This window comes from Triticum aestivum, chromosome 4A (genome assembly GCF_018294505.1).
Source record: "Triticum aestivum cultivar Chinese Spring chromosome 4A, IWGSC CS RefSeq v2.1, whole genome shotgun sequence".
In the NCBI taxonomy this organism is placed as follows: Eukaryota; Viridiplantae; Streptophyta; class Magnoliopsida; order Poales; family Poaceae; genus Triticum; species Triticum aestivum.
Genome location: NC_057803.1, coordinates 563,951,689 through 563,977,333, shown reverse-complemented (window position 1 = coordinate 563,977,333; position 25,645 = coordinate 563,951,689). Strand labels below are relative to the sequence as shown.

Below are 25,645 nucleotides of genomic sequence, written 5' to 3'. Positions count from 1 at the left end.
GTCTCCATAGATAGCTATATTTATTTTGGTACTATAGTTTTACTGGTCATGGAAAACACCGTGATGCCAGGTCAACGCGAAGCATATCATTCATCAGTCTAGCTCAAGTAAGGTCCATCAATGTAGTTTGCTTAGCCAACAAAAAATCGTTGTGGTGCCTTAGGAAAACAAGTCATGATGAGACCATCACATTTTCAGTTTTTGAAATGACTTTTTAAAAGTCCCTTGTCTCATAATGACATTATTCAGACGTAGTTTATGAAATGACATTTTAAAAGTCCTTATCTCATCTGGCATAATCTAATTGTTTTTCTCACGTTGCAACACATGGACATATTTGCTAGTCCTATGAAAATTCGTTGAATCAAAGAGGGTCTTAATTTGACAGGAAAATCCCTAATTCCAACTACAACGGAGGAAAGGCGCCGCTCAGACTTCAGATTGCAAAGGCGCTACCCGCGATGTTCTTTGTCGAGGGCATACCGGCATTAACATCTCCTTCAATGCCACATTCATTCATGCCCCTTATGACCTTGAAGTACCCGTCCTACAATGCATCACAAACCAAAACTTGTTAATTAACCAAACACATGATCCTACCAAAACTTGTTAATTAGCCAAACAATACAGGGTGTTTGTCACACTCACTTCGCCCCATCCTCTGTTCCACTGATTTGCAAGAAGCTGAGAAGCAGAAGACAAAATGAAAGACGTCAAGTCTTGATCATTGTTTGATAAATAGTGTAAAATAGAGAATTAACAAGATACCCAGTAATCCTCGCCAGCATCACTTGTTCCCCATCCAATCAATTTGGCGGCATGACCTCCCACCATCCTACCTGTGATTTGCTTGTAAACACCTGACTTGTAGTGTGCAAAGTCCTGCAGCAAATTGCAGAATTAAATCAGCACTGAAAGTAACAAAAATCTTCTTCACCTTTGATGATAGAATCTGTACTTCTGTAGTCTTATTATACAATCATAAAGCATATGAGTTGTTGACCGAATTCAAAGCTTCAAAGATAATAATTGTATTTCATATTTCACTATGCTAACAAGAGTATGTATGTTTTTGTTTCCGTTTCTCCTACTGCCATGTTCTTTCCACGGTTTTATTCAGACTTAAAGCTTTTCAAAGTTTTGTTTATATTATGTTTGTACATTTCAAAGTACTATCAGAAATTTTGACTCATTTTGACAGCCTTGGCAAAACACATGTCAAACATCAAATACTGAATCGAAGTTACCTCATAAATTATGAAAGAAACTTCTACAGGGCCATTCTTGTAGACCTCTGCCATGATGTCATGTGGATCAGAGTTTACTTGGTATGCATCGACACTGAAATGTTTCTTTTCCTCCCAAACTTGGTTCTGCACCTTGCATTTCTTTTCACACACAGGTGTAGGATAAGCAGGTTCGCATCCAGGATGCTGGCAGCCAACCTGATCAAAGAATGGATCACACTGCAAGACAATGTACAAGTATGAGTGGTATGATGAGCTGAATCTTTTTTACAAGAAACATGAGGGGAGAGCCTAGTTAAACAAAAAAAAAATGATATGAAAACAATACATAGTTAGGAACAGAAAAGAAAAAATGCAACAAAAAAAATCTAGCCAGATAAAGACGTGCAGCTAGTTTCAGCTAGGTTTTCTGTATTTTCCAAAGGATCTTTCCTGAAGATCATGCAGAAAGTATGACGATTCTTCTACTTCATGTTGTATGCTAAGCTACAACATATTTTCCAGAACTTGGAACAGAGCCATTTGTATTGTAGTTTTGTGTACTGAGGACACACTAGCACAATATGTCCTACTACTCCCTGATTTTCGGGTTCAAATATACACTGTTAGCATTTAGCGCCAAATGATACAGTCACTAACTGAGCTGTTAAAACTGTATTCACAAATAGACCAATTTCATTTATGGAGCGAAATATTATTAATAATTAATGTACCATCCAATTTCCATTATATTGATTTTTTTTTGCAGGGGGGGTATATTGTTAAGACAGATTCAGTAATACCCACTGTTGTAGTTAGAACTTAGAACTCAGAGAAGTGATTCATAATATAACAGAATCAAATGGTAATAGTAGGATTGCTCTAGGATCATCAGGACACGGAAATGGTAGGAAGTAGAGAGTTAGCTATACCTCGTCAGTAACAACACCGTTCTCGACGAAGTATTGCCATGCGAAGATAGGATATCCTCCATCACAACCATCGCCACACAGAAACCCACAGCAAGCCACTATGTCATTGACAGAAAGTGAAACGTTCTGCAAGGAATAAAAATAGCAGGCTGGTTATTGTAAGAAAAGGACCAAACAGGCCTGTTTAAAAACAGACCAGACAGTAGACGGGTCGTCCATATGCACTCACCACGCCATGATGAATGCAGAAACGATCTTGCAGACACTCCACGGCACCAAAGGCCCAGCAGGCACCACAGTGACCCTGCCATTGTCAACCAATACATACTACGTTGATCATCTTCAATTGTTCAGAAAGCACTCGTGGTGGTAACCATATAAGGTAATGTGCATAGACTTACTTGATCTGCTCATGAAAACCAGCGTTTTCCAAGGTATTGGAGAAAAAAGAGCAAATGAAGTTGGTCAGTGTAATTAAAACGGCGTAGAACCGGGTTATGGTCATGGAGTTATCTAGTAGTTGAGCTTACCAAGTATTTTCCCGATTGTGGTGCAGCCAGACCATTTAGATCTGGCGTCGAACTCCTTTGGGAGATCCTCCTTTTCTGATCTTGAATAAGTTTTGGTTGGGACACCAGCCAGTAAACCTGGAGGTGTTGGCTTCACTCCCAGGATATGCTTAAATTGCTCGATCTGCAAGGGGAAAATGATTTTGAGGTCAGCAAGCATAGAAGGAGAAAATGGTGCCTCGATGACAAGGACAAGATCAAGAGAGTGTTGTATGTACAGTATAGTTTGCGAGGTAGGGGTTGTGTCCAGCCGTCCATCCGGCATTGGGATGGTTGTTGACCGTCCGTATGATGTCTTCCTGTGATAGTACAACACTATGTATGATTATTAATAATAATACAAACAATACAAGATGGGTAGGATGCCAATTAGAGGGGGATAAAAAATGGCCTGGATGATTGGAAGGGAATGGTCTCCCCTCGCAGCTCCGACGAGCTGCAGGTACAAACACATGTTAAAGCAAACATGGATGTGACTCAGCCAACTGCGTAACATCATCACTGATTCCTTAATGCTAGTAGGGGTGGGTACATTTTATCCCAAGCAGAGAAAAACAGACCTATCTGTTCGGTTTTCTGTGTTAGGATTAGGATAGGTATTTTTTGTTCTTGCCCCCAATGAAATGAAGGGATCGAACTTCCGTTCCAAGCTATTCGATTTTCAGTGTTGGCATCAAGCTTAGCATCAGAGGACGGGCTCGTCATCTAGCTGCAGCACGGCGCGGGAAGCCCGAGGCCCCTCCGCCGCGGGCTCTGTCGCAACCCTTCTACCTTCATCTAGCTTCCGAGGTTCGCAGCACTAGACTGCTACTACCAAATTCGCAGCAGAGGTGGGATCTCGTTAAGATAAGGCGAGAAGAAACGAACCTGAGGGGCAGCGGCGGCGGCAGAGAGGACGACGAGCAGCGCCAGCGGGAGTAGGCCACCCATCTCCTTCCTCGACCGACGACAGGGGGAAGCAAGCAGGAGTAGCAGCTGCAACTGGCGGCCTGGCTTCCGTGCTCCCCCACGCCGCCCTTTAAACAGGGGAGTAGCTGTAGCAGGGGACTGGAGTCTGGAGGTAAGCTGCAAAATTGGTTTCCGGGATATGCCTGTCTGCCCTTTTCTGCCCTGTGAGATCGGCACCACGCCAGAGCCAACTATCGGGTTGATTCATTACCGGACTCGCGGTCTATGCCTACGGTCATGGGCCGTCGGCATAGGCCCCTAAGCCGTCGGCATAGATCTATGCCTACGGTTGCCGTTGGCATAGGCCCGTCGGTGTAGATGTCGTCAGCGTAGTCTTGTCAGACCGTCGGCATAGTATAGCCGTCGGCATAGGGGCCTATGCCGACGGCCTGACATCAGCCGTCGGCATAGTATAGCCGTCGGCAGTGTTTTTCGTCTGACGGCAACGGACGGCGCCGTCAAAAGCGCTGACGAATCACGCAATGCCACGTCGCAGAGATATGCCGACGGCAAAGCCGTCGGCATACCTCTGCCACGTGGCAACCCGTGGTACTCCTTAGGCATAGATGAATCTATGCCGACGGCTTTGCCGTAGGCATATCTCTGCCACGTGTCATCTCCTGGTTCCTCCTGGCAGCAGGGCTATGCCTATGGCAAAGTCGTCGGCATAGATTTTCAGCTAGTTTTTTTTATTTTCCCTATTTTCTCTTTTCCAATTCATTTGACAGCATTTCAAAACAGAACAATATGAAATTATGCAGAAATATGACAATTCATCATGTAAACATACTCAAGTTCATCTAAACATACTCAAGTTCACCATCATCATCTAAACATACTCAAGTTCATCACATCATCTAAAGATCATCACCAATGGAAGTTCATGAACATAAAAGTAGTGCAAGACATGAAACATCATAAAAGTAGGAATATGAAAGGCATGGCACGATGGCCACATGCACGGAATCATCAAGCAAGACCACCTCCGCCAAAACCACCACCTCCGCCAAAACCACCACCTCCTCCGCCAAAACCACCACCACCTCCGCCAAAACCGCCATCGCGACCACCACCACTCTGCCAGATCGGAGTGACTGGGGTCGACGGAGCAGGAGTCGAGCCACCGGTCCCCTACATGTTTCAGAAAAGATTCTAACGGTAAATATGATATGATAGTGTTTCATGAACGAGAACTAGTTTGCCAGTAGTTAGGCAAATGTACTAACCGGACCATCACTGCCTAGTGCCACCCATTCATCGAACGTGGGCACGTGTGGGGGTTCTCCTGCAGGTGGTGGTGGGGGTCCCATTTGTGGTGGATCCGTGCGGTTAGTCCAAGACGCCAACATAGCATGAATGTTAGTTAAACAAGCAAACTAGAAGATCAGAAGGAATGAAAGTGCAAAAATTTAGCTTGGTTTTAAGAGGGCAAAACTAACCATCATCATCTGACGGTTGTAATCATCGTTTGCCTTCACTCGTTTCAAGTACTCCCGCACCTCGAGATCCCTATGCTCGACAAACTCCTTATATGCCTACATAATTTAGGTTGTTTCTAAGTGAGCAATGCTGAAATAAACTGAGAATGCTAGATAGAAAAAGATAAAGAGGAAGTACTTACAGCATGCTGGCAGGCTAAGGGAGTTTGTGAACGCCCCGTACTCTCTAACTGTCTCGGGTTGGTAGTCCGAAGCTGTGTGTACGAGATCGAAGGAGTGATCAAGCCGTCGAAACACGGATACCGGCCATTCTTCTTCCCCTGGATGGCCACCACCGCCGTGTCGTCGATCTGAGACTGGGCGACCTCAGCAACAGGAACATCCGGATGCAACTCCTGATAGTGATGAATGTAAGACCCCAGGTGCTCCTCGGTCTTGCCGTAGTACTGGCTCTCGCCCTCCTTGTGATGACTCCGCTCGCGGGCCAGCTTCCACGACTCCATGTCTGAGAGCGGCCTCTTCAACTTGTCCTCCTACAACATCAAATAGAAGTCAGCCATACATAAGAACATGACAGTAAAGAAGAACAAAAATGCATCATGCACATAGATATACCTTCATGGCCTTGAAGCCCCAGTGGTTCCTGTTTCCTTGGCCGTGTGTCCCGTCGTCTCCTCGGTTAGCCCGGGCCTTGATGCTCTTGGCAGCAAACTCTGCATCGGCACCGAGCCACCTATCCACCAAACTCGCCCATCCGTCATGCCTTCCATAGCACCAACGAGGAACAACCTATGCAAATTTTGGAAGCATGACATGTGAGCATGAAACATATAGTTGACTGCTTGAAACAATGAAAAGTTAGTAATAGTTACCATCATGAACTGCTCCCTGTTCAAGGTAAGTCGTAGCTTCTGCGCTTGAGTTTTGGTCATCTTTTGGTGTAGGTAGATGTGGTAGTACTGCGAGACGGCAACCCAGCGCACCTCGTACTGCAACTGACGAGCTTTCTTCTTCGCAGCCGCAAGCAAGACCACGTCGGCTCTGGCCTTGTGCTCGTCAAGAACTCTATAGAGTTGCTGCAATCATGCATAAACCAGAAGCAAACAAGGCATGAGTTGAGTGATTCAATGATAAACTATGAACGAAACTGAAGACAAGTGATTCAGAAGAGAACTTACCCAAAATTTGGTGATCACGGCCTTAGCAGCCGTCCCGTACTCCGCGTTGCTGCAAGCCTCATAGTGGGCCCAGCTCATGGCCAAAACCCGCTGCTGTGGGTCCCTGTCTGGCCACGGGCAGAATAGGCCAGGCCAAAACTCCTTCAACAGGACAGTGATAAGGCCGTTCGGTTTACGGCCCTTTCCGCGAAGGATCCAGTTTCTGCAAAAGAATCAAATGATTGCCACGTGTACAATAAGAAAATGTTGTCATGTGTTGAAAATATGATTGAGAGGCACTTGCTCTGTCCCCACAGGTTCAATGAGCCACTTGTGCTCCTCGATAGAAGGTGGTGTAGGTAGTCCGGCATTACCACGCAGCCACCCCTGCGGAGCACCCGGTGGCAAGTCACCCCACAACGCGGGATCAACCTCCCCTCCACCCTCCTCGCCCTCCTCCTCACCCTCCTCCTCGGCCTCCTCCTCCTCGCCATCAGGAACATACTCCTCCTCCTCAGACTCAGAAGGTGCCTCTGTATAGGAGGGCATCGAAGAAGACCCTCCTATTTCGGACACGGCCCGGAGTTTTTGCCCCGGTTGCCTCTCCCCCCACCTCCTCCTCCTCTAGGGGCTCTCCCCCCACCGCCTCCTCCTCTAGGGTCTCCTCCCCCGACCCCTCCACCTCCCTATGAGGTGTCATCCTCACGTAGTCGGGAGGGAACCTTGTGGGCTCGTCCACTCCGAGTAAGTCCTTTAAATTCCCTTCCTTGTGCCACTTCATCATTTTGGCAGACTCCTCGGTGATGAAAAGGCGCTGCAGTCTTTTTATAAAATCAAGATACTGAAGAACCTTCACAGGGATTTTTAGCTGCTGCTTCTGACCATGCTTATCGACCACCTCAATATACCGAGAGGAACCGCACTTCCTACAGTACTTGTCATCCGCATACTCATGCCTAAACAAAAGGCAATTCTTTGGACAAACATGTATTTTCTCATAGTCCATCGAGAGCGCCTTCATGATTTTCTTCGTAGCGTACATGGTTTTCGGTAGTTCATGGCCCTCAGGCAGGCTATTAGCCCATACTCCCAGAAATGCTTCGAAGCAACCTCGGCTACAGCCGTACTCAGCCTTGACTGCCATCAGTTGCAAGATGGCATCCAGCACAGACAGCTTGGCACCCTCATAGAGAGGTTTCTTTGACGAGGCCAAGATTTCCAGGAAGGCCTTTGCGGTTTCCTCCGGCTCCTCCGGTTCATTCGCTGAATGTGACGGAGGTGTCGGCTGTGCAGCAAAGACATCATCTAGCATGTCTCTAACCCCATCATCCTCATAACCAGCGACGCGTTGTCGTATCACATCCTCTCTACCACGGTCCCGCTGGGCAAAGTTTATCGGCATATTAAAGTTGGGCATAAATCCATGCGTGCGAAGGTGCTTAGTCATCTCACTTTTATCTCTGCGGATACGCCTCTTACATCTGGCACACGGGCATTCTGGCACCATCCTCATTGGACTACGGAATATCTCTTTCAAAAACACATCAGTTTTCTCGACCCACTCTGTTGTTACTTGATTCCGACGGAAAAACCCACTATACATCCACTGATTATCTGCCATCTCTGCTTTATTGGAAGCCACACAACAAAATTAAGGATTCATTTAAATTACCCACATCAATATTTTATTTTTTACAAGGTTGACGAGAAACGACATTTAATACACCTACATCTCTAATAGGTAAAGATGGGTCCTAATCCCACCCGAGAATGTGTAGATTGAGTACGGTCCATGCTCTACCCCATTTCGAGACAAAATTTCGGCAGCACCTCCCCGCTGTTCTCCAAATACACGTCTCGGCAAAATGCCGAGAGAATGTGCATCCGGAGAACAACAGGGAGGCGCCGCCGAAATCCTGTCTCGGAACGGGGTAGAGCATGAACAACGTACCCAATCTACACATCCTCGGGCTGTCCGTGGAAAGCGCTGGACAATCCAAAAGAGCTGCGGTGATAAATATGCAATTGAATGCATATTTATCGATGCAACCCTTTCGGACGGGAGACCTAGGTTATGCGACTTGATGTGAAAATTTAATCTAGTGACATGGAAAAAAAGTGGACGAGGTCATGGAATTGCTTCTCACCCTCCGATGTAGTCGATCAAAGGAGAGGGATGATCGTGGACCAACACCTCCAACGTCGACGATCACTCCACGAAGATGGAACACCACAAATCCTGTTAATTACACCGAGTGAAAAAAAATTAGGTCATCACATATCACATAAAGCATTGACACTATATTATGAACCAACATGAAACAACATCTCAAATTACAAAAAAATCTTTATTTAAGTGTCCTATGGAACAACATGACCTAACACTAAACATGACCAAACACAAAACTTACAAATATTCATCAATCCATCCATCTAACAAAATTTCATCCATCCATCTATCACAAATCCATCTAACAAATTCATTAATCCATCCATCTATCACAAATTCATCTAACAAAACATAACAACATTCATCAATCCATCCATCTACCAATATTCATTAATTCATTTAACAACTAGTAACATAACAACTATCACAAATTTCATCCATGCATCCATGCACATAACAACTAGTAACATAATGCAAAAAAATTCATCCATGCATCCATCTCACCGCTGTAGGGGTCGCTGGGACGGGCGGCGGGGCCACCGCTGCAAGGGTCGCCGGAGGAGGGCTCCGAGCCCCGGCCGGCACAGCGAGGGCCGAGGCCCGAGCAGGAGGGAGGCGGACTCGGGGCGGCCTGGCTGGGGTGGCGCGGCGCGAGGAGGATGCGGAGAGGGGCGCGGCGCGAGCAGGGGGCAGTGGGGTGAGGGGGCGGGCTGGAGGCGGCGGCCGGCGAAGCTGTGTCGGGGTGGTGGCGCGGTGTGAGTAGGAAGGAGAGGGGCGCGACGCGAGGAGGGGCGGAGAGGGTCGCGGCGGCGACGCGGGTCCGGGTGGCGAGGCTGACGGCGGCGGCGCAAGGAGGTGGGCAGAGAGCGTGGCGGCGGCGGCGTGGGTCAGGGTGGAGCGGCGGCGCAGCGTGGCGGGTCGGGGGCGCGATGAGGAATGAGTGGAGGGGGTTCGCCCCACGGGTGGATAAGGCAGCCTATGCCGACGGCTAAGCCGTCGGCATACGTGAGGAGGCCATGTGGTACCTATGCCGACGGCTTAGCCATAAGCATACTTTTTTATTTTATTTTTTATTACCCACGTCACTGATCCGCGTAACGCCTACCGTATGGCCGCAGCTATGCCGACGGCTTTACCGTCGGCATAGTTTTATTTTCCTTTTTTATTTTATATAATTTTTTTAATGTTTTCTTATAGTTATATATTTATTCTTTTTTATTTTATATAGATTTTTAAATTTTTTTATAGTTATAATTTTACTTTTTTATGTATTATTATTTCATATAGGTTTTTTATTTTTTTTAAACCGCTCAGCCCTCTCCTCTCCCGGAACCACACAGAGGGGAGGGGAGGGGAGGCACCGAATTCGAGCAGCTTCGTCCGCCAAGGCCGTGGCCTGGTCGCGGGTATGGGAGCGCCATGGCCGCCCTCGATCGCGTGCTCGATCTAGAGCTTAGTTCGTCAGGTGAGTGAAGGGGGAGGGGGTCGTCGACGGTGAGGGTGGGGGTGGGGGCGGGGGTAGCTTAGTTCGTCAGGTGAGTGAAGGGGGAGGGGGTCATCGATAGAGGGACACCTGGGAGCAACATTCGGGCCAAACCCACTGCTACATATCCACACCGTGTAGACCCGACACGTCCGTTTCCCCCCTCCCGGTGCCGGCGGCAGCGCCGTCCGTTAGGGGGGCCACACCCCGAAGATGCGTGCCGCCTCTTCAGACATGCCACAACACCACCCTGCTTGTATGAGGGCCCGGTATGACACTCCGGTGGCATTGCTACCCCCTAGGGACCCCGTCTCGCCTAACCCTGGAGCGGTTGACCACGAGATCTAGCCCTTTGACTTCCTACGGACGGGCTTTGACTAGTGGACCTCTCCACCCGATTGTGTCAGGTCAGCCCAAAGGGACACCTGGGAGCAACATCCGGGCGAAACCCACAGCTACATCCACTCTGTGTAGACCCGACGCATCCGTTTCCCCCCTCCCGGTGCCGGCGGCGGCGCCGTCAATGAGGGGTGCCACACCCCGAGACGCGTGCTGCCTCTTCGGACATGCCACAACACCACCCCGCATGTATGAGGGGCCGGTACGATGCTCCGGTGGCATTGCTACCCCCCAGGGCCCCCGTCCCGACTAACCCAGGAGCGGTTGATCACGAGATCTAGCCCTTTGACTTCCCACGGGCGGGCTCTGACCAGTGGACCTCTTCACCCGGTTGTGTCAGGTCTACCCATAGGGACACCCGGGAGCAACATCCGAGCCAAACCCACAGCTACATCCACTCTGTGTAGACCCGACGTGTCTGTTTCCCCCTCCCGGTGCCGGCGGCGGCGCCGTCAATGAGGGGTGCCACACCCCGAGACGCGTGCCGCCTCTTCGGACATGCCACAACACCACCCCGCATGTATGAGGGGCCGGTACGACGCTCCGGTGGCATTGCTACCCCCCAGGGCCCCCGTCCCGACTAACCCAGGAGCGGTTGATCACGAGATCTAGCCCTTTGACTTCCCACGGACGGGCTCTGACCAGTGGACCTCTCCACCCAGTTGTGTCAGGTCTACCCATAGGGACACCCGGGAGCAACATCCGGGCCAAACCCACAGCTACATCCACTCCGTGTAGACCCGACGCGTCCGTTTCCCCCCCTCCAGGTGCCGGCAGCGGCGCCATCCGTGATGGGGGGCACACCCCGGAGATGCGTGTCGCCTCTTCGGACATGCCACAACACCATCTCGCATGTATGAGGCCCGGTACGATGCTCCGGTGGCATTGCTACCCCCCAGGGCCCCCGTCCCGCCTAACCCTGGAGCGGTGGACCACGGCATCTAGCCCTTTGACTTTGCACGGACGGGCTTTGACCAGTGGACCTCTCCACCCGGTTGTGTCGGGTCGGCCCAGAGGGACACCGGGGAGCAACATCTGGGCCAAACCCACAGCTAAATCCACTCTGTGTAGACCCGATGCGATAGTTTCCCCCCTCCAGGTGCCGGCGGCGGCGCCGTCCGTGAGGGGGGCCACGCACCGGAGACGCGTGCGGCCTCTTCGGACATGCCACAACACCACCCCACGTGTATGAGGCGCGGTACGACGCTTCGGTGGCATTGCTACCCTCCCAGGGCCCCCGTCCCGCCTAACCCTATAGCATTTGACCATGGGATCTAGCCCTTTGACTTTGCACGAACGGGCTTTGACCAGTGGACCTCCCCACCCGGTAGTGTTAGGTCAGCCCATAGGAACACTTTGGAGCAACATCCGGGCCAGACCCACAGCAAGATCCCCTCCGTGTAGACCCGACGTGTCCGTTTTCCCCCTCCAGGTGCCGGCGGCGACGTCGTCCGTGAGGGGGGCCACGCCCCAGAGACGTGTGCCGCCTCTTCGGACATGCCATCACACCACCCTGCATGTATGAGGGCCCGGTGCGACGCTCCGGTGGCATTGCTACCCCCCTAGGGCCCCCGTCCTGCCTAACCCTGTAGCGTTTGACCACGGGATCTAGCCCTTTGACTTTGCACGGACGGGCTTTGACCAGCGGATCTCCCCACCCGGTTGTGTTCGGTCAGCCCATAGGTACACTTTGGAGCAACATCCGGGCCAGACCCACAACAAGATCCCCTCCGTGTAGACCCGACGCGTCCGTTTCCCCCCTCCAGGTGCCGGCGGCGGCGCCGTCCGTGAGCGGGGGCACACCTCGGAGACATGTGTCGCCTCTTCGGACATGCCACCACACCACCCCGCATGTATGAGGGCCCGGTGCGATGCTCCGGTGGCATTGCTACCCCCCAGGTCCCCCGTCCCGCCTAACCCTGTAGCGTTTGACCACGGGATCTAGCCCTTTGACTTTGCACGGACGGGCTTTGACCAGCGGACCTCCCTACCCGGTTGTGTTAGGTCAGCCCATAGGAACACTTTGGAGCAACATCCGGGCTAGACCCACAACAAGATCCCCTCCGTGTAGACCCGACGCGTCCGTTTCCCCCCTCCAGGTGCCGGCGGTGGTGCTGTCCGTGAGGGGGGCACACCCCGGACACGTGTGTCGCCTCTTCGGACATGCCACCACACCATCCCGCATGTATGAGGGCCCGGTGCGACGCTCCGGTGGCATTGCTACCCCCCAGGGCCCCCGTCCCGCCTAACCCAGGAGCGGTTGATCACGGGATCTAGCCCTTTGACTTTGCACGGACGGGCTTTGACCAGCGGACCTCCCCACCCGGTTGTGTTCGGTCAGCCCATAGGTACACTTTGGAGCAACATCCGGGTCAGACCCACAACAAGATCCCCTCCGTGTAGACCCGACGCGTCCGTTTCCCCCCTCCAGGTGCCGGCGGCGGCACCGTCCGTGAGGGGGGCACCCCCGGAGACGTGTGCCGCCTCTTCGGACATGCCACCACACCACCCCGCATGTATGAGGGCCCGGTGCGACGCTCCGGTGGCATTGCTACCCCCCAGGGCCCCCGTCCCGCCTAACCCTGTAGCGTTTGACCATGGGATCTAGCCCTTTGACTTTGCACGGACGGGCTTTGACCAGTGGACCTCCCCACCCGGTTGTGTTCGGTCAGCCCATAGGTACACTTTGGAGCAATATCCGGGCCAGACCCACAACAAGATCCCCTCCGTGTAGACCCAACGCGTCCGTTTCCCCCCTCCAGGTGCCGGCGGCGGCGCCGTCCGTGAGGGGGGCACACCCCGGAGACGTGTGCCGCCTCTTCGGACATGCCACCACACCACCCCGCATGTATGAGGGCCCGGTGCGATGCTCCGGTGGCATTGCTACCCCCCAGGTCCCCCGCCCCGCCTAACCTTGTAGAGTTTGACCACGGAATCTAGCCCTTTGACTTTGCATGGACGGGCTTTGACCAGTGGACCTCCCCACCCGGTTGTGTTAGGTCAGCCCATAGGAACACTTTGGAGCAACATCCGGGCCAGACCCACAACAAGATCCCCTCCGTGTAGATCCGACGCGTCCGTGAGGGGGGGGGCACACCCTGGAGACGTGTGCCGCCTCTTCGGACATGCCACCACACCACCCCGCATGTATGAGGGGCCGGTGCGACGTTCTAGTGGCATTGCTATCCCCCAGGGCGCCGTCTCGCCTAACCCTGAAGCGGTTGACCACAAGATCTAGCCCTTGGACTTCCCACAGACGTGCTTTGACGAGTGGGCCTCTCCACCCGGTTGTGTCAGGTCAGCACAGAGGGACACCTGGGAGCAACATTTGGGGCCAAACCGACAGCTACATCCCCTCCGTGTAGACCCGATGCGTCCGTTTCCCCCCTCCAAGTGCCGCCGGCGGCGCCGTCCGTTAGGGGGACCACGCCCCGGAGATGTGTGCCGCCTCTTCGGACATGCCACAACACCACCCGGTTGTGGTAGGTCATCCGATATATATAAACACTTGGAGCAAAGTCCCCTTCGTATAGACCCGATGCGGCTGTTCCCCATTCCAGTTGCCGGCTGGCGGCGGCATCGTTCGTGAGGGGGGGGGGGGTCACACCGCTCTGTACAGAATCGAAAAATAATGTATGTATGCTTATTAACACATACGGTATGTAAGTTAGTTAAATAATAATAATAAAGAAAACAATGAAGAAAAAGAAAAGAAACTATATGTATGCTTATTAACACATACTATATGCTTATTAACACATACTATATGTATGCTTATTAACACAATCTATATGTCTGCTTATTAACACATACTGTATGCTTAATAATAATAATAATACTATATGGAAAAAAGAAAAGAAAAACTATGCCGACGGCAAAGCCGTCGGCATAGCTGCGGCCAGGGCAGATGGACAGCGCCGCGGATCGATGACGTGTCAGATATGCCGACGGCTGCCGTCGGCATAGGTCCTGGTCGGTGCGCTCTGGATCGGTGACGTGTCACCCGTATCTATGCCGACGGCCGCCCGTCACGGCCGTCGGCATAGATTTGACGTTGTTAGCTGGCCGTGATGCCCATTGTCGACGGGCCCGCATCTATGCCGACGGCCTATATATGCCGACGGCAGCTGTAGGTGTAGTCTTGGATAAGCCGACGGCTGCTGTCGGCGTAGACGTAGATAGCCCGACGGCCATTATATGCCGACGGCCAGGAGCTAGCTGTCGGCATAGTTCGGACTAGGCCGACGGTAGCCGTCGGCATATATTTGACTGTCGGCTTAGAGCCCTGTTCCGGTAGTGATTCGCCCATGCGTTGCCGCCTGCTTAAACGTTTCTTCTCGCGGGAATCATTTTGGAAATTTAGTACATACTCCGTTATTGAATAGTATGGGGTAGTAGCTGCAACTGTGCAGATCTTTTATTGTTTTTGCCAAGACATTTGTTGGAGCATGGAACACGAGTAGACAGAATGGCAGATCGGCACATGCACATCTTTTGGATAGGCATTATAAAATCGGACACGAGTACCTATCGTAGATCTCAAGCTGTGTTCATTCTTTTAGATAGTTACGTCAAAGCCAATTTAAGCATTTTCAAAGCGGACCCTCAAACTACCTTATAACCATCCGGGCCGCGAGATCCGGACGTGTTCTGTCATTCAACTCGGGTCTGTATCGATCATTCGAACGGTCCGAACACGTTTGTTCGCATAAATCCGAGACAAACATGAGTTTTGCGGGAGTTTGGACATCAAACACGCAGGACTCCGACACCTCTGGCCCACCCAAAACCCTACCCAGACCCCGCCTGGACCTCGCGCCTTCATCCTCCTATTTTCTCTTTTGCCTTCGTCGCCGCTCCACCAACCCTGCCACACCACTGTCGGAACTCGACGAGTCAGTCACCTCCATCAGCACATCCGGGCTCCAAGCCACTACTCATTCGTCGCCGTTCCACACCTCTGCCCCTCCCCCCCCCCCCCCCGCGGCCTCGTCAAGCACAGATTTGGCAACGGGGAGAGACCTCGCACAGGTCAGCACCGGCCCCGCCACCCTACAGCTCATTCTGCCCAATCAAGCATTATTATTATTCTGTTTCCTTTGTTGATCAGGCAGAGCCACCTCACTTCTTCATCCTTGTCTTGACCCTTCCTCTACGATGGAGGTGTAGCGACACGTGGTGGAGCAGATCGGACTTCATGATGATATATGACGGCGGCTAGGGTTGGAGGTGAATATGTAGGAGGCCTCATCGGGCCACCTCTGTTGATGTGGCTCCTCCTCGTTTCATCCAAGCGCGCCAGGGGAGCCAAATCCTCTTCCGAAACACCCCTTGTTCGCCAAGGATCGCGTAGGAACAAATCGAGATGAAGTCGGAGCAAAATCGAAAAAGTTATGACCGGTTTACAAAATTGTCTAGGGCTAGTATGCGCCGTCTTCAGACACCGGACCTTCAGGAGCATTACTTTTTGGCCGTCATCTCTTCGTACGAACTCCTTTGACGTTTTTTGGATTGTTCGAATCGCGTGAACGACGCCGATCCACCAGTGGCATTGCATCTTCAAATTGAGCTCGTTTAAATATGTCATATTTGACACTCCCAAAATACGAAAGTCTGATGCCTGAAACTTTTTCGGTTTGACCCCAACTTGGTCCTTTTTTGTGTGAAGTCCACGAACATGCCAATATACCTACAAAGATAACGAAAGAAAAGAAAACTAATAAAAACTTGATAACACTTTTTTATGTGTCAAGTGCATGAACATGCCAATATACCATGCAATGAACTTGGTAAACGAGTAGAGATCGAAAACTATGCATTGTGGACATGAAAATGTGCTAGATGAATTCCCGCAAAAAAAATGTGCTAGATGAATATGGTTTTTTTTTCTAGTATGTGGGTTTTCCACGGTGCTTTTGTGCTGATATTTCTACATATCCCAATCATTTACTTTCGGAAATTCTGACGGATGACTTTTTTTTTTCTCTCTCTAGGCAACTGATACAGTTTTTTTTTTGTGAGAGAGGCAACTGATACATTTTCTTTAGGGAGGCAACTGAGTAGTACAGTTAATCGATCAGATAGAGAAATGGGCGGTAGTGGACATGGTGGGCCGAAACTTCCGGACCTGGTGTGCACGTAAACTAGGCTTTCGGTAATTTTTGTCTAAATAAAAAGGCTTTCGGTCATTTTTCCCATTGGAAATACCGGAAATTTCCTGTATTGGATAGAGTTTTTTTTTGCTGGAAGTATTGGATAGAGGTTTTTTTTTTGCGGGGAAGTATTGGATAGAGGTTGGTAAGCCACATGAATTTCCACACTTTTTTGCTGTAAAAAAAAACTTCCACACTTTTTTTATGCTGTAAAAAAAACTTCCACACTTTTTTCATAGACAAATGGCGTCAAAAAGAAACTGCACGGTAATCGATCGATGTGCTACGTACGCCATGGATAGTTTGTGTGAGCGAAAACTCAGGCGTCCAGCAGGTTGGTAGGTTTGCTGCAAATTTCTCATGCGCACGTACCCCATTTACCCGTGCATTTCTCTGCTGATTACAAACAACTGAACTACTCCTAACGAACTCCGTGCCTCCATGAGATACCGCGCGACCGCCCGTCCTCATCCAAGACGCCGCCGTGCTCCGATCCCATGGTGATCGGGCCAAAGAAGGCGAGGAGTTGGACGCAGTTGCCATGCCCACACCGGCTGCTCTGCGTGCCGGAGCACTGCGCATCGGCCCGGTTCGTGGCCGTCGCCGCCGTCTGCCTCCTCGTCGTGGTCGGCACGTACTACGTGCTCTGCTCGCCGGCCGACGCCGACGGCCAGACGGAGCAGAGGTTCTTCGACATGTGGCGTCGTCGATCAGCGGCAAGTAGAATCCTCCGGCTGCAACTACAGAACTACTTACCCGATCGATTCTGGGCCTTTTATGCCAATTGCCAATTGATTGATATTAGTGGAGCCAACTTCAGGCGCAGCAAAGCTTGAAACCCTAACATTTTGGGGGGTTGTTAAATCCAGGTGCGCGCCTACGGCGGCGATGATCTGGAGGCGGCGCTGCGCGGCGCGGCGGACGCGAACAGGACGCTGATCCTGAGCGTGCTGAACAAGGCGTACGCCGAGGAGGATGGCCTGCTCGACCTTTTCGTGCGGAGCCTGAGGGAAGGGGAGGGAACCGCGCAGCTCCTCAGCCACGTCCTCCTCGTGGCAATGGACCGGCCGGCATACCACCGGTGCATGAGCCTCGGCGGCATCCGGTGTTACCGGCTCCCGGCGTCGAGGAACGACACCCAAGACTTGTCGTCGGAGCAGCTCTACATGTCCGACGGGTTTATACGCATGATGTGGCGGCGCATTCGCCTCCTCGGCGACGTCCTCAAGCACGGTTACAGCTTCATATTCACGGTAATTTCGTCGAGCCCTGCCTCTGAAAAGGTCACGTAAACTTAATTCGCACCCTTATATAATATATAAGCATCCGGTGTGGCTAGGTCTTAGTCGACTAAGATTCAACCAAGTCTAAATTAAGTGACTAACATGTAAAAAAGAAAAATATTAAAAGTAAAATTTTGCATGAATCTTAGTGTAAGATCTCATGGATATAGCATCGACTGAGACTTTATTAAATCTCAAGTATGTCAGACGAAGTGTTCATTTATGTGACACTGCTTATAATTTGCAAGGATTTGGATGTGATGTGGCTGAGGAACCCGTTCCCGAGTCTCAACCGCACCGGGGAGGAAGACCTCCTGATCAGCTCCGACAAGTTCAACGGACGGCCGCGGGACTACCTCAGCAATGAGCTCAACACCGGCTTCTTCTTCGTGGTCGCGAACAACCGGACGGCGGCGCTGTTAGCCCGCGGCGGGTCCGCAGGCTTGAAGGAGCAGGACGTGTTGAATCAGATGAAGCGGCGGCACGTGTTCCGGCGGCTCGGCGTGAGGGCGCGCGTCCTGGACACGGCGCGCTTCAGCGGGTTTTGCCAGGACAGCCGGGACGCCCGGCAGGTGGCCACCGTGCACGCCAACTGTTGCCGGACGATGCGGGCCAAGATCGCTGACTTTTGGGCCATCCTCAGGGCCGCTAGGCGGCTCAACGGGACGACACAGCTGAGGTGGCCGCCGCACTCGCAGTGCGCTAAATCATGGATATGAGACGATTCGTTGAGAGAAGTAGAAGTGCGTACATATAATTTCCTAATCAGATTTGCTATTTCACGTCTAGATATAAAAAGGTACCATATATACATTTCTAACCATATGATTTAGTCATCAAGATCAGTATTTTTTGCTTCTTTTATTCATTGATCCTTTTCTGTACGCGTTACTGGCAGTGGGCCGCTGTTGATCCATTTGATTTTGTTCCTCGTGTGTGTCTCGTTGGCTGTTGTGGCTACAAGTGAACTTTTTTCAATTTTCTTTTTTGTTTCTTTCTCCTTTTTCTTCTTTTTCCATTTTTATTCCAATTTGTTGACTTTTAAAGTTCATGATTTGTTTTTTTATTTTTTAAAATTCAAGATTTTTTTCATCGTTGTGGCTATATGTTTTTTTTAAATTGCAACTCTACCCTCAACTTGCAATTCGGGCCCTATCTTCTTTTGTCATAGTTACAATCCCATTCTCGACTCATAACTGGATTTTAACATTTTTTTATCTAAGTTGCAAGTTCATCCTCAAATCGCAACTAGGGATCAAAACTTTTTTGTCCCAATTTTAAGTCCACCTCGATTTGCAACTGAGGCCCAACTTTTTCCCCCTGTTGCAAGTTCACTCTTAACTTGACTGGACGCCCGGCAGGTGGCCACCGTGCACGCTAACTGCCGGCGGACGATGCGGGCCAAGGTCGCTGACCTGAGGGCCGTCCTCAGGGCCGCTAGGCGGCTCAACGGGACGGCACACCTGAGGTGGCCGCCGCACTCGGAGTGTGCTAAAACGTGGAGATGAGACGACTGGTCGAGACAAGTAGCTAGAAGCGCGTACATATACCATTTTCCTAATTCCACTACTTCCTTCGTTCCAAATTACTCGTCGTGGTGAACGGAGGGAGTACTAGATTATCACCCTTGACAGTGTGTGCGGTGAGGCAGGAGGATGATCAACCATTGTTGTTATGATATTTTTGAGACAGTGATCGTAATTGCTCCACTCAGGGCAACTCTAAGTGATCCCCTAGAGGAGTAAAACGGCGAAGTAAATTTCAGTGGAGTTATTTTACTCCACTAAATTCTTTTTTTGAATTAAGCAAAATTAGTTTTTTCTGAATGAGTAAAACCAGTGTTTGGAATGAGTAAAACCAATATTTTGAAACAAGTGATTATTTTAAATGAGTGAGATATGTTGATGAAATTCAAACTCGTTTAAAATACATCCGATATTAACCTTGTTTAAAGATCATGCCGTTAGGAATTCAAATATATAAAAATATCTAAATTGGAATTAATATTGAAAAGATGTCGACGAATTAATATCTCACTAGAAAATAAAATGCTAGCTTTTGTATGGATAGACCGGTTCCGCACAGGATGACATTTGCATTACTAAGCCCATGTATCACTATTCTCAATTAATGTTGATGAATAGTTTCTACATGTATGGATGGAGTATCTATATCTATACCAATATAAAAAGACCTAAGGGGGCAGATCCAATTAATCTCAGCCATTAATTATGTCAATCCAACGACCTATATTGTTTCAATGTCGAGCGCTCAACACGTTTAGCGTGCAGTTAATTTCATGTCAAATATAATGCTAATCACATACTAACACGCAAATAATATTCTACTTAATATCCACATGCACTTAATATACTTTCAAATTAGCGTGCATTGCACGTAAACTTTAACTAGTTGTACAAAGAGTGTCAACTAGACCATGCACGGGGTCTCTGGTGCATGGTAGAAAATCCAGTCTTTATTGTCCCCGCAAATAAAAAATCCAGTCTTTATTGATTCTGAAAGTTAAAAGTAACTATGGAAGATTCACCGCCGGTAGCGCGGCCGTGACAGTGCCAACTCCGGCGGATGCCGCCCCCTTCACGCACAACTCATTGGAGTGGTCCGACACGACGCTGTAGTTGCTGCTGGTCACGTTCCTGAAGTAGCACCCGTCGGTGGCGTTGTACCTGTACGTCTGCCGGACGCCCCATGACTTGCCGCCTCCCTCCTCGTCCTCCACGAGGCTGCTCTGCGTGGTGCGCAGCGACCGGTATGGCGGCGCCGAGGACCACCGGCCGGCGGCCACCGTCGTCTCCTCCAACCCGTGCGTGACGGTTAGACTATTCTGTTGATAGACCCAGCCAAGCGGGAAGTTCCCGTGCGTCTGCGCCGAGTACAGGACACCGCCGGCGCCGTCCGTGGCGACGACGCCGGTGTCCGCAAGGATGGTCAGGTCCAGCGTCTCGAAGGTGAGGAGGTAGTCGAGGGCGAACGTCCGCGTGGCGTTGGTCGTTATGTTCCCGTACGATGACTTGACCCACCCGGTGGCGGAGACGAGCCGGTCCGCCGTCGCGTGGTAGTGGGTGTCGACGGGGTCGGCGGACTTGGACGACGTCGTGTTCGTCGGTGGCGCGGCGTAGCTCACGAGGCCCGCCGTCGTCGCCGTGCCCCTGGGGTCCAGCCAGAGATGGAGGTTGGCGTCGATGTACCACACGTCCATGGCGTTGGTGACCGCGAACGCGAACTCGTGCGCCTTGCCGTCCAACAGCTTGCCCAGAAAAGGCGTGAGCTCGATGTCGTACGTCGGGAGGTTGAAGGAGCCGATGGGGGCGATTGGCCTCCATAGGAGGGGGTAGATGCCGCCAGGGTAGATGACGGGGAACGGGCACACGGAGCCGGCGAGGACACCGTCGACACGAGCGGTAACCTCGCGGAACGGGCCGTTCTGGTACCCGGGCTGGTTCTTGTACCATAACTCGTCGTCTTGGTGGGACGAGAAGTAGAGTTCGAGGACCGCGCGGTAGGTGTTGGATGGCAGCGCGACGCTCTTGGACGCAACGTCGGCGGCGCTCTGGATCGGGAACCACAGCCCGCCGTTCAGAGGGAGGGCCCGCGACATCGGGACGATGAGGTCGGCGGGAGCCGTGGCGGGCGTCGGCTTGGTCGTCGGCGTGCGGCGGAGGTAGAGGTGGAGCGTGACGTTGGCATGGTACACGCCGGTGAGCGTGGCGTTGACGTGGTTGCCGAGGTAGACGGCGAAGGTGGAGTTGCCGGCGGCGGCGAGGAGGGACGCGTACCTGGTGACGTCCTTGGAGACGGACCAGACGATGCCGTTGGGAGGCGGCGCGGCGGTGCTGCCGCGGAGGAGCTCGGCGCCGGCGAGCCAGACGCCGAAGATCCTGTCGAGCTGGGGTCCCCGGCAGGCGGCGCGCCACTCGAGCACCGCGAGGGAGATGGCCGAGGCACGGCCGCCCGCCTTGACGAGGCAGCTTGGCGGGGAGTAGGCGGCGGTGGCAGGGGGCTTGTCGAAGGTGGAGCCGAAGGAGGCGGACAGCAGGAGCGTGGAGCACCGGCGGCCGGAGCTGCCGCGTGCGCGTGGCGGGCGGTCCACCTCGAAGAAGGCGGTCGGCCGCGACGCCGACGCGTGGGCTGGGGATTTGCGCAGGCTCCGGCTCCGAGGTGAGGCGACGGTGGCTGGGATCATCAGACAGAGGAGGAGGGCGAGGCGAACGCATGGCACGGCCATGGTTCTTCAGAACTTGAGATTAGAGCGGAGGCGAGGCAGTCTGCTGCGTTGCTACGTACTGAGCGCGCCAGCGCGGCTTAAAACTAGGAGGAGGATAAGGCCATTGAAAGGACGGAACAGTGTGGTGTTTCTCACTCTTTGGATCTCATCAGAAATGGTTCATGCTTCTTGGACAGACAAGGTCTCTTTGGATCTCATCAGAAAGGAACAGTGTGGTTGGGTACAGGACGAGCGTGCTACGTACTATGCCAACTGCCAAGGACTGACGAGATGGTCTCCGATTCCGCCGTTCCGGCCGGCGCATGCATGCATGCAGGTCAGGTCGGCTTGCATTACAGGATACTTCCTCTTTACTATTTTAGATTACTATTTTAGTGATCTAAACACTCTTATATTAATTTACGGAGGAAGTACTAGGGTAGATAAGAATCAGCGGGTCAACCACAAGGATACAGCTTGCTCCATTTCGATCTGCAAATTGCATTGACCGGAAGTCCAGTTTGGCGTGAATGCACTAGCACGGAGCACGTGATCGATGTGCGTCGCCCCCCACCGCGCACGGGGCCACCCAAATTATCCAACTCGTCAATCACACTCGTCAGCTCATGGGCATGGCCTGACTTTACCACAAAAATTTACTCGAATAACTAGTCCAAAAACTTGTAGTACATCATATGTTTTCATAAGTTTTCCAGAATGTTTGTATAAGTTGTGCTTTAAAAGTCTTTTTTAGAACATGCCTTGTAAAGCACTATGTGATAAGAAAAAAAAACAGCATACAACACAACATTGATAGAAACTAGTCATAAGGGCCAAAGAGATTGTTCTAGTTCCTTTTAAACCTTTTAAACCTTGAACAATGTACCATTTGCCAACACTATTTTCTGAATGTGAGATATAGATCATCATGGGCTATTGCCAATGTCCTCTTTTGCTTGTTCAATTTTGTCGGCGATAATTCATCTCGCGAAGAGTTTTGTTTAGCCTGTAGTAGGCTCATTGTGGGTCTCAGTAGTAGCGGCGTCGAAGAATAAGTTATTAACACACGGCAGACTTTTGGTGTTGGAGTTGATGGTGCTGCTTCAGGCGCAAAGGCTAAAATCCGAGCTTCGTCAGATCCTGATCGCACGGCTGTGTTTGTTCCCGTGAGCGACGTTCTCTTTCCCGCGGTTGCCAGGATTCGACTCTATAGGAGCATCTTGCTGACCAACTGAGCTACTTTGCTATTGTTGTTCTGTACAGCAAGTTTAACAATTTGACCTTATCTTTCTACTGCAATAACAAGCATATCTCTGTTTTTTTCTCTCATGCCCTGTAGTAGGCTCATCGTGGGTCTCAGTAGTAGCGACGTCGAAGAATAAGTTCTTAACACACGGCAGACTTTTGGTGTTGGAGTTGGTGGTGCTACTTCAGGCGCAAAGGCCTACGTCTAATTTGCTTTCTCTTTCCATATATGTATATATATACTGATCCGTTTCCTCTTTCCATTATACCATATATACATATATGCACTAGGCTTTTCCAATAATGTAAGGAAGCGACTAGCGACAAATCCGCACGATCGTACAACCGCATCCCTTCCGCGCGTGATCCACTTCGGCAGAGCCACCCACGACCCAACCTTCTTTCGCGAGGCCCACCACGTGCAACGCATGAGGCCCAAGACAGAGAACACATCCTCTTTGGGGAAATACCGACGTAGCTTCAAGCGACATCAGATGTTAACCATAGAATTGCATCATATTATCACCCTCAGTCTAGTGGTCAAACTAAACGTAGCAATAGAGAAATAAAATTAATTTTGCAAAAGACTGTCAATAGGCCCAGGAAGAATTGGTCAAAGAAATTAGATGATGCACTTTGGGCTTATAGAACAACATATAAAAATCGTATGGGTATATCTCCTTATAAAATGGTTTATGGAAAAGCTTGTCATTTGCCTCTTGAGTTAGAACATAAAGCATATTGGGCCATCAAAGAGCTCAATTATGATTTTAAACTTGCTGGTGAAAAAAGGCTATTTGATATTAGATCATTAGATGAATGGACAATACAAGCTTATGAAAATGCAAAATTATTCAAAGAAAAAGTTAAAGATGGCATGACAAAAGAATCCAAAAACCCGAGTTTAAAGTAGGAGAATATGTTCTTTTGTACAACTCTCGTTTCAGATTCTTTGCAGGAAAATTCCTCTAAAAATGGGAAGGCCCCTACATTATCGAGGAGGTTTATCAGTCTGGAGCTATCAAAATAAATAATTTCAAAGGTACTAACCCGAAGGTTGTCAATGGGCAACGTATAAAGCATTATATCTCGGGTACGCCCATTAATGTTGAAAGTAATGTTATCCAAACTTTGACACCGGAAGAACACATAAAAGAGTCCTTTTGGAATAGTCCAGAATCGTGAAAATAAGGAGGTACGTGATACGATAAGTAAACGGACTTTGAAAAAATCTGCCAAAAATATTTTTTATCAGTTTTGGAATATTTAGAAAATTAGGAAATAAATAAACTTTCAGGAAGCGTCCCCTGGTGGGCACAAGACACCAGGGCATGCCAGGCAAGCCTGGCGCGCCCAGGTGGGTTGTACCCACCTGGGACACCTTCCGGACTCCGTTTTTCTTCCGTTTGCTTGTCTTCCAAGATAAAAAAAATCTATATATACTTCCCGAACCTGTTGATCACCGTATCGCGGAAAAATCCTCTGTTCTCTTTTCTTGTTGTTTCTCTGCCAGATCCCATCTACCATGGCCACCTCGAGCTCCTCCAAGGACAATTTCTTCAAGAACGTCATCAATCCGTACTTGCGGGAGGTGGTGCAGCACCCTCAGACCATCTAGATGCATGAGGGGGTGCTTCACCTTCGTGATGTGCCATGTCCCAAGGGGACGAGAACCGTGGAGGCCAGACTCGAAGCTATGGAGCAAGATGTCTTCCGGTGCAAGGGGATGGTGGGGCGTGGGCTCAATGCCAATCACCTCATGATCACGGACCTCTGTCGTGATCTCATGGTGGATGGCAAGCCCATGAAGGACATCGTCTTCACCCTCAACGAGCAAATCAACTTCCTCCAAAGCCAGATCTATGATCTCCAAAACAAAGCCTTGGAATATGAGGCGAGGTTTAAAGGTATGAGTTTGGCTGCTAGTTGCAAGACCCGTGAGACTCACTCCTCCTCTCACGATGGCGGGCTACTGTCATGGAAATCCGAGGACAAGATCTCTTCACCATCATATTCATCTTCACCACCAAAGGAGAACTGAGTATCAGGTATGGACACTCCCCTTGGCTTCCACCAAGCTTGGCGTTCCTTTCTTCTTTGAGAGCTGCTTAGTGATATATCCTTGTAATCGTGTGCAAGTTATATAATAAAGTTTAGTTTGAGTTTTTTCTTTCTTGTTGCAAATAAAAATAAAAAGAGAAAGGAATTAAAATAAAGAAAGGAAATAAATGAAGAAAAGATCATATACTAATCTTATGGTAGGCGATGACACCACATAAGCATAAGTATAAGTAGAAAATTTTATTAGAGATTGACAAACATATCATTAGTCAATGATGCAAGTCATGAAAGAATTAATAAGGGAAGAGAAGATTCACATATAAATATATTATCCTAGAAATCTTTTGTGATTGTGA

The 25,645-nt window shown here is 50.3% G+C and overlaps 3 protein-coding genes across 4 annotated transcripts; 1 reads left to right on the top strand and 2 right to left on the bottom strand.

The window, feature by feature from the left end:
- Positions 1-211: 211 nt before the first annotated feature.
- LOC123082317 (cathepsin B-like protease 2) lies at positions 212-3,813 on the bottom strand. Of its 2 annotated transcripts, XM_044504673.1 has the most exons (11): positions 3,595-3,672; positions 3,119-3,163; positions 2,946-3,026; positions 2,689-2,851; positions 2,560-2,564; positions 2,388-2,462; positions 2,159-2,284; positions 1,248-1,466; positions 769-882; positions 649-684; positions 212-547 (listed from the first exon to the last, which is right to left on the bottom strand). In XM_044504673.1, the coding sequence occupies exons 1-11, from the start codon at positions 3,655-3,657 to the stop codon at positions 437-439; spliced, it is 1,038 nt and encodes a 345-aa protein (XP_044360608.1). In that variant the 5' UTR covers positions 3,658-3,672; the 3' UTR covers positions 212-436. The 2 variants fall into 2 exon arrangements, with proteins under 2 accessions (XP_044360608.1, XP_044360607.1); XM_044504672.1 differs by lacking the exon at positions 3,119-3,163 and having other exon boundaries at positions 3,595-3,813.
- A 13,105-nt stretch (positions 3,814-16,918) lies between these two features.
- Positions 16,919-18,620, top strand: LOC123086983 (uncharacterized protein At1g28695). The gene is made up of 3 exons (XM_044508854.1): positions 16,919-17,191; positions 17,345-17,728; positions 18,007-18,620. The coding sequence occupies exons 1-3, from the start codon at positions 16,973-16,975 to the stop codon at positions 18,475-18,477; spliced, it is 1,074 nt and encodes a 357-aa protein (XP_044364789.1). The 5' UTR covers positions 16,919-16,972; the 3' UTR covers positions 18,478-18,620.
- A 1,480-nt stretch (positions 18,621-20,100) lies between these two features.
- Positions 20,101-22,170, bottom strand: LOC123086982 (peptide-N4-(N-acetyl-beta-glucosaminyl)asparagine amidase A-like). The gene has a single exon (XM_044508853.1). It carries the CDS (start codon positions 22,002-22,004, stop codon positions 20,292-20,294), a length of 1,713 nt encoding a protein of 570 aa, XP_044364788.1. The 5' UTR covers positions 22,005-22,170; the 3' UTR covers positions 20,101-20,291.
- Positions 22,171-25,645: the final 3,475 nt, after the last annotated feature.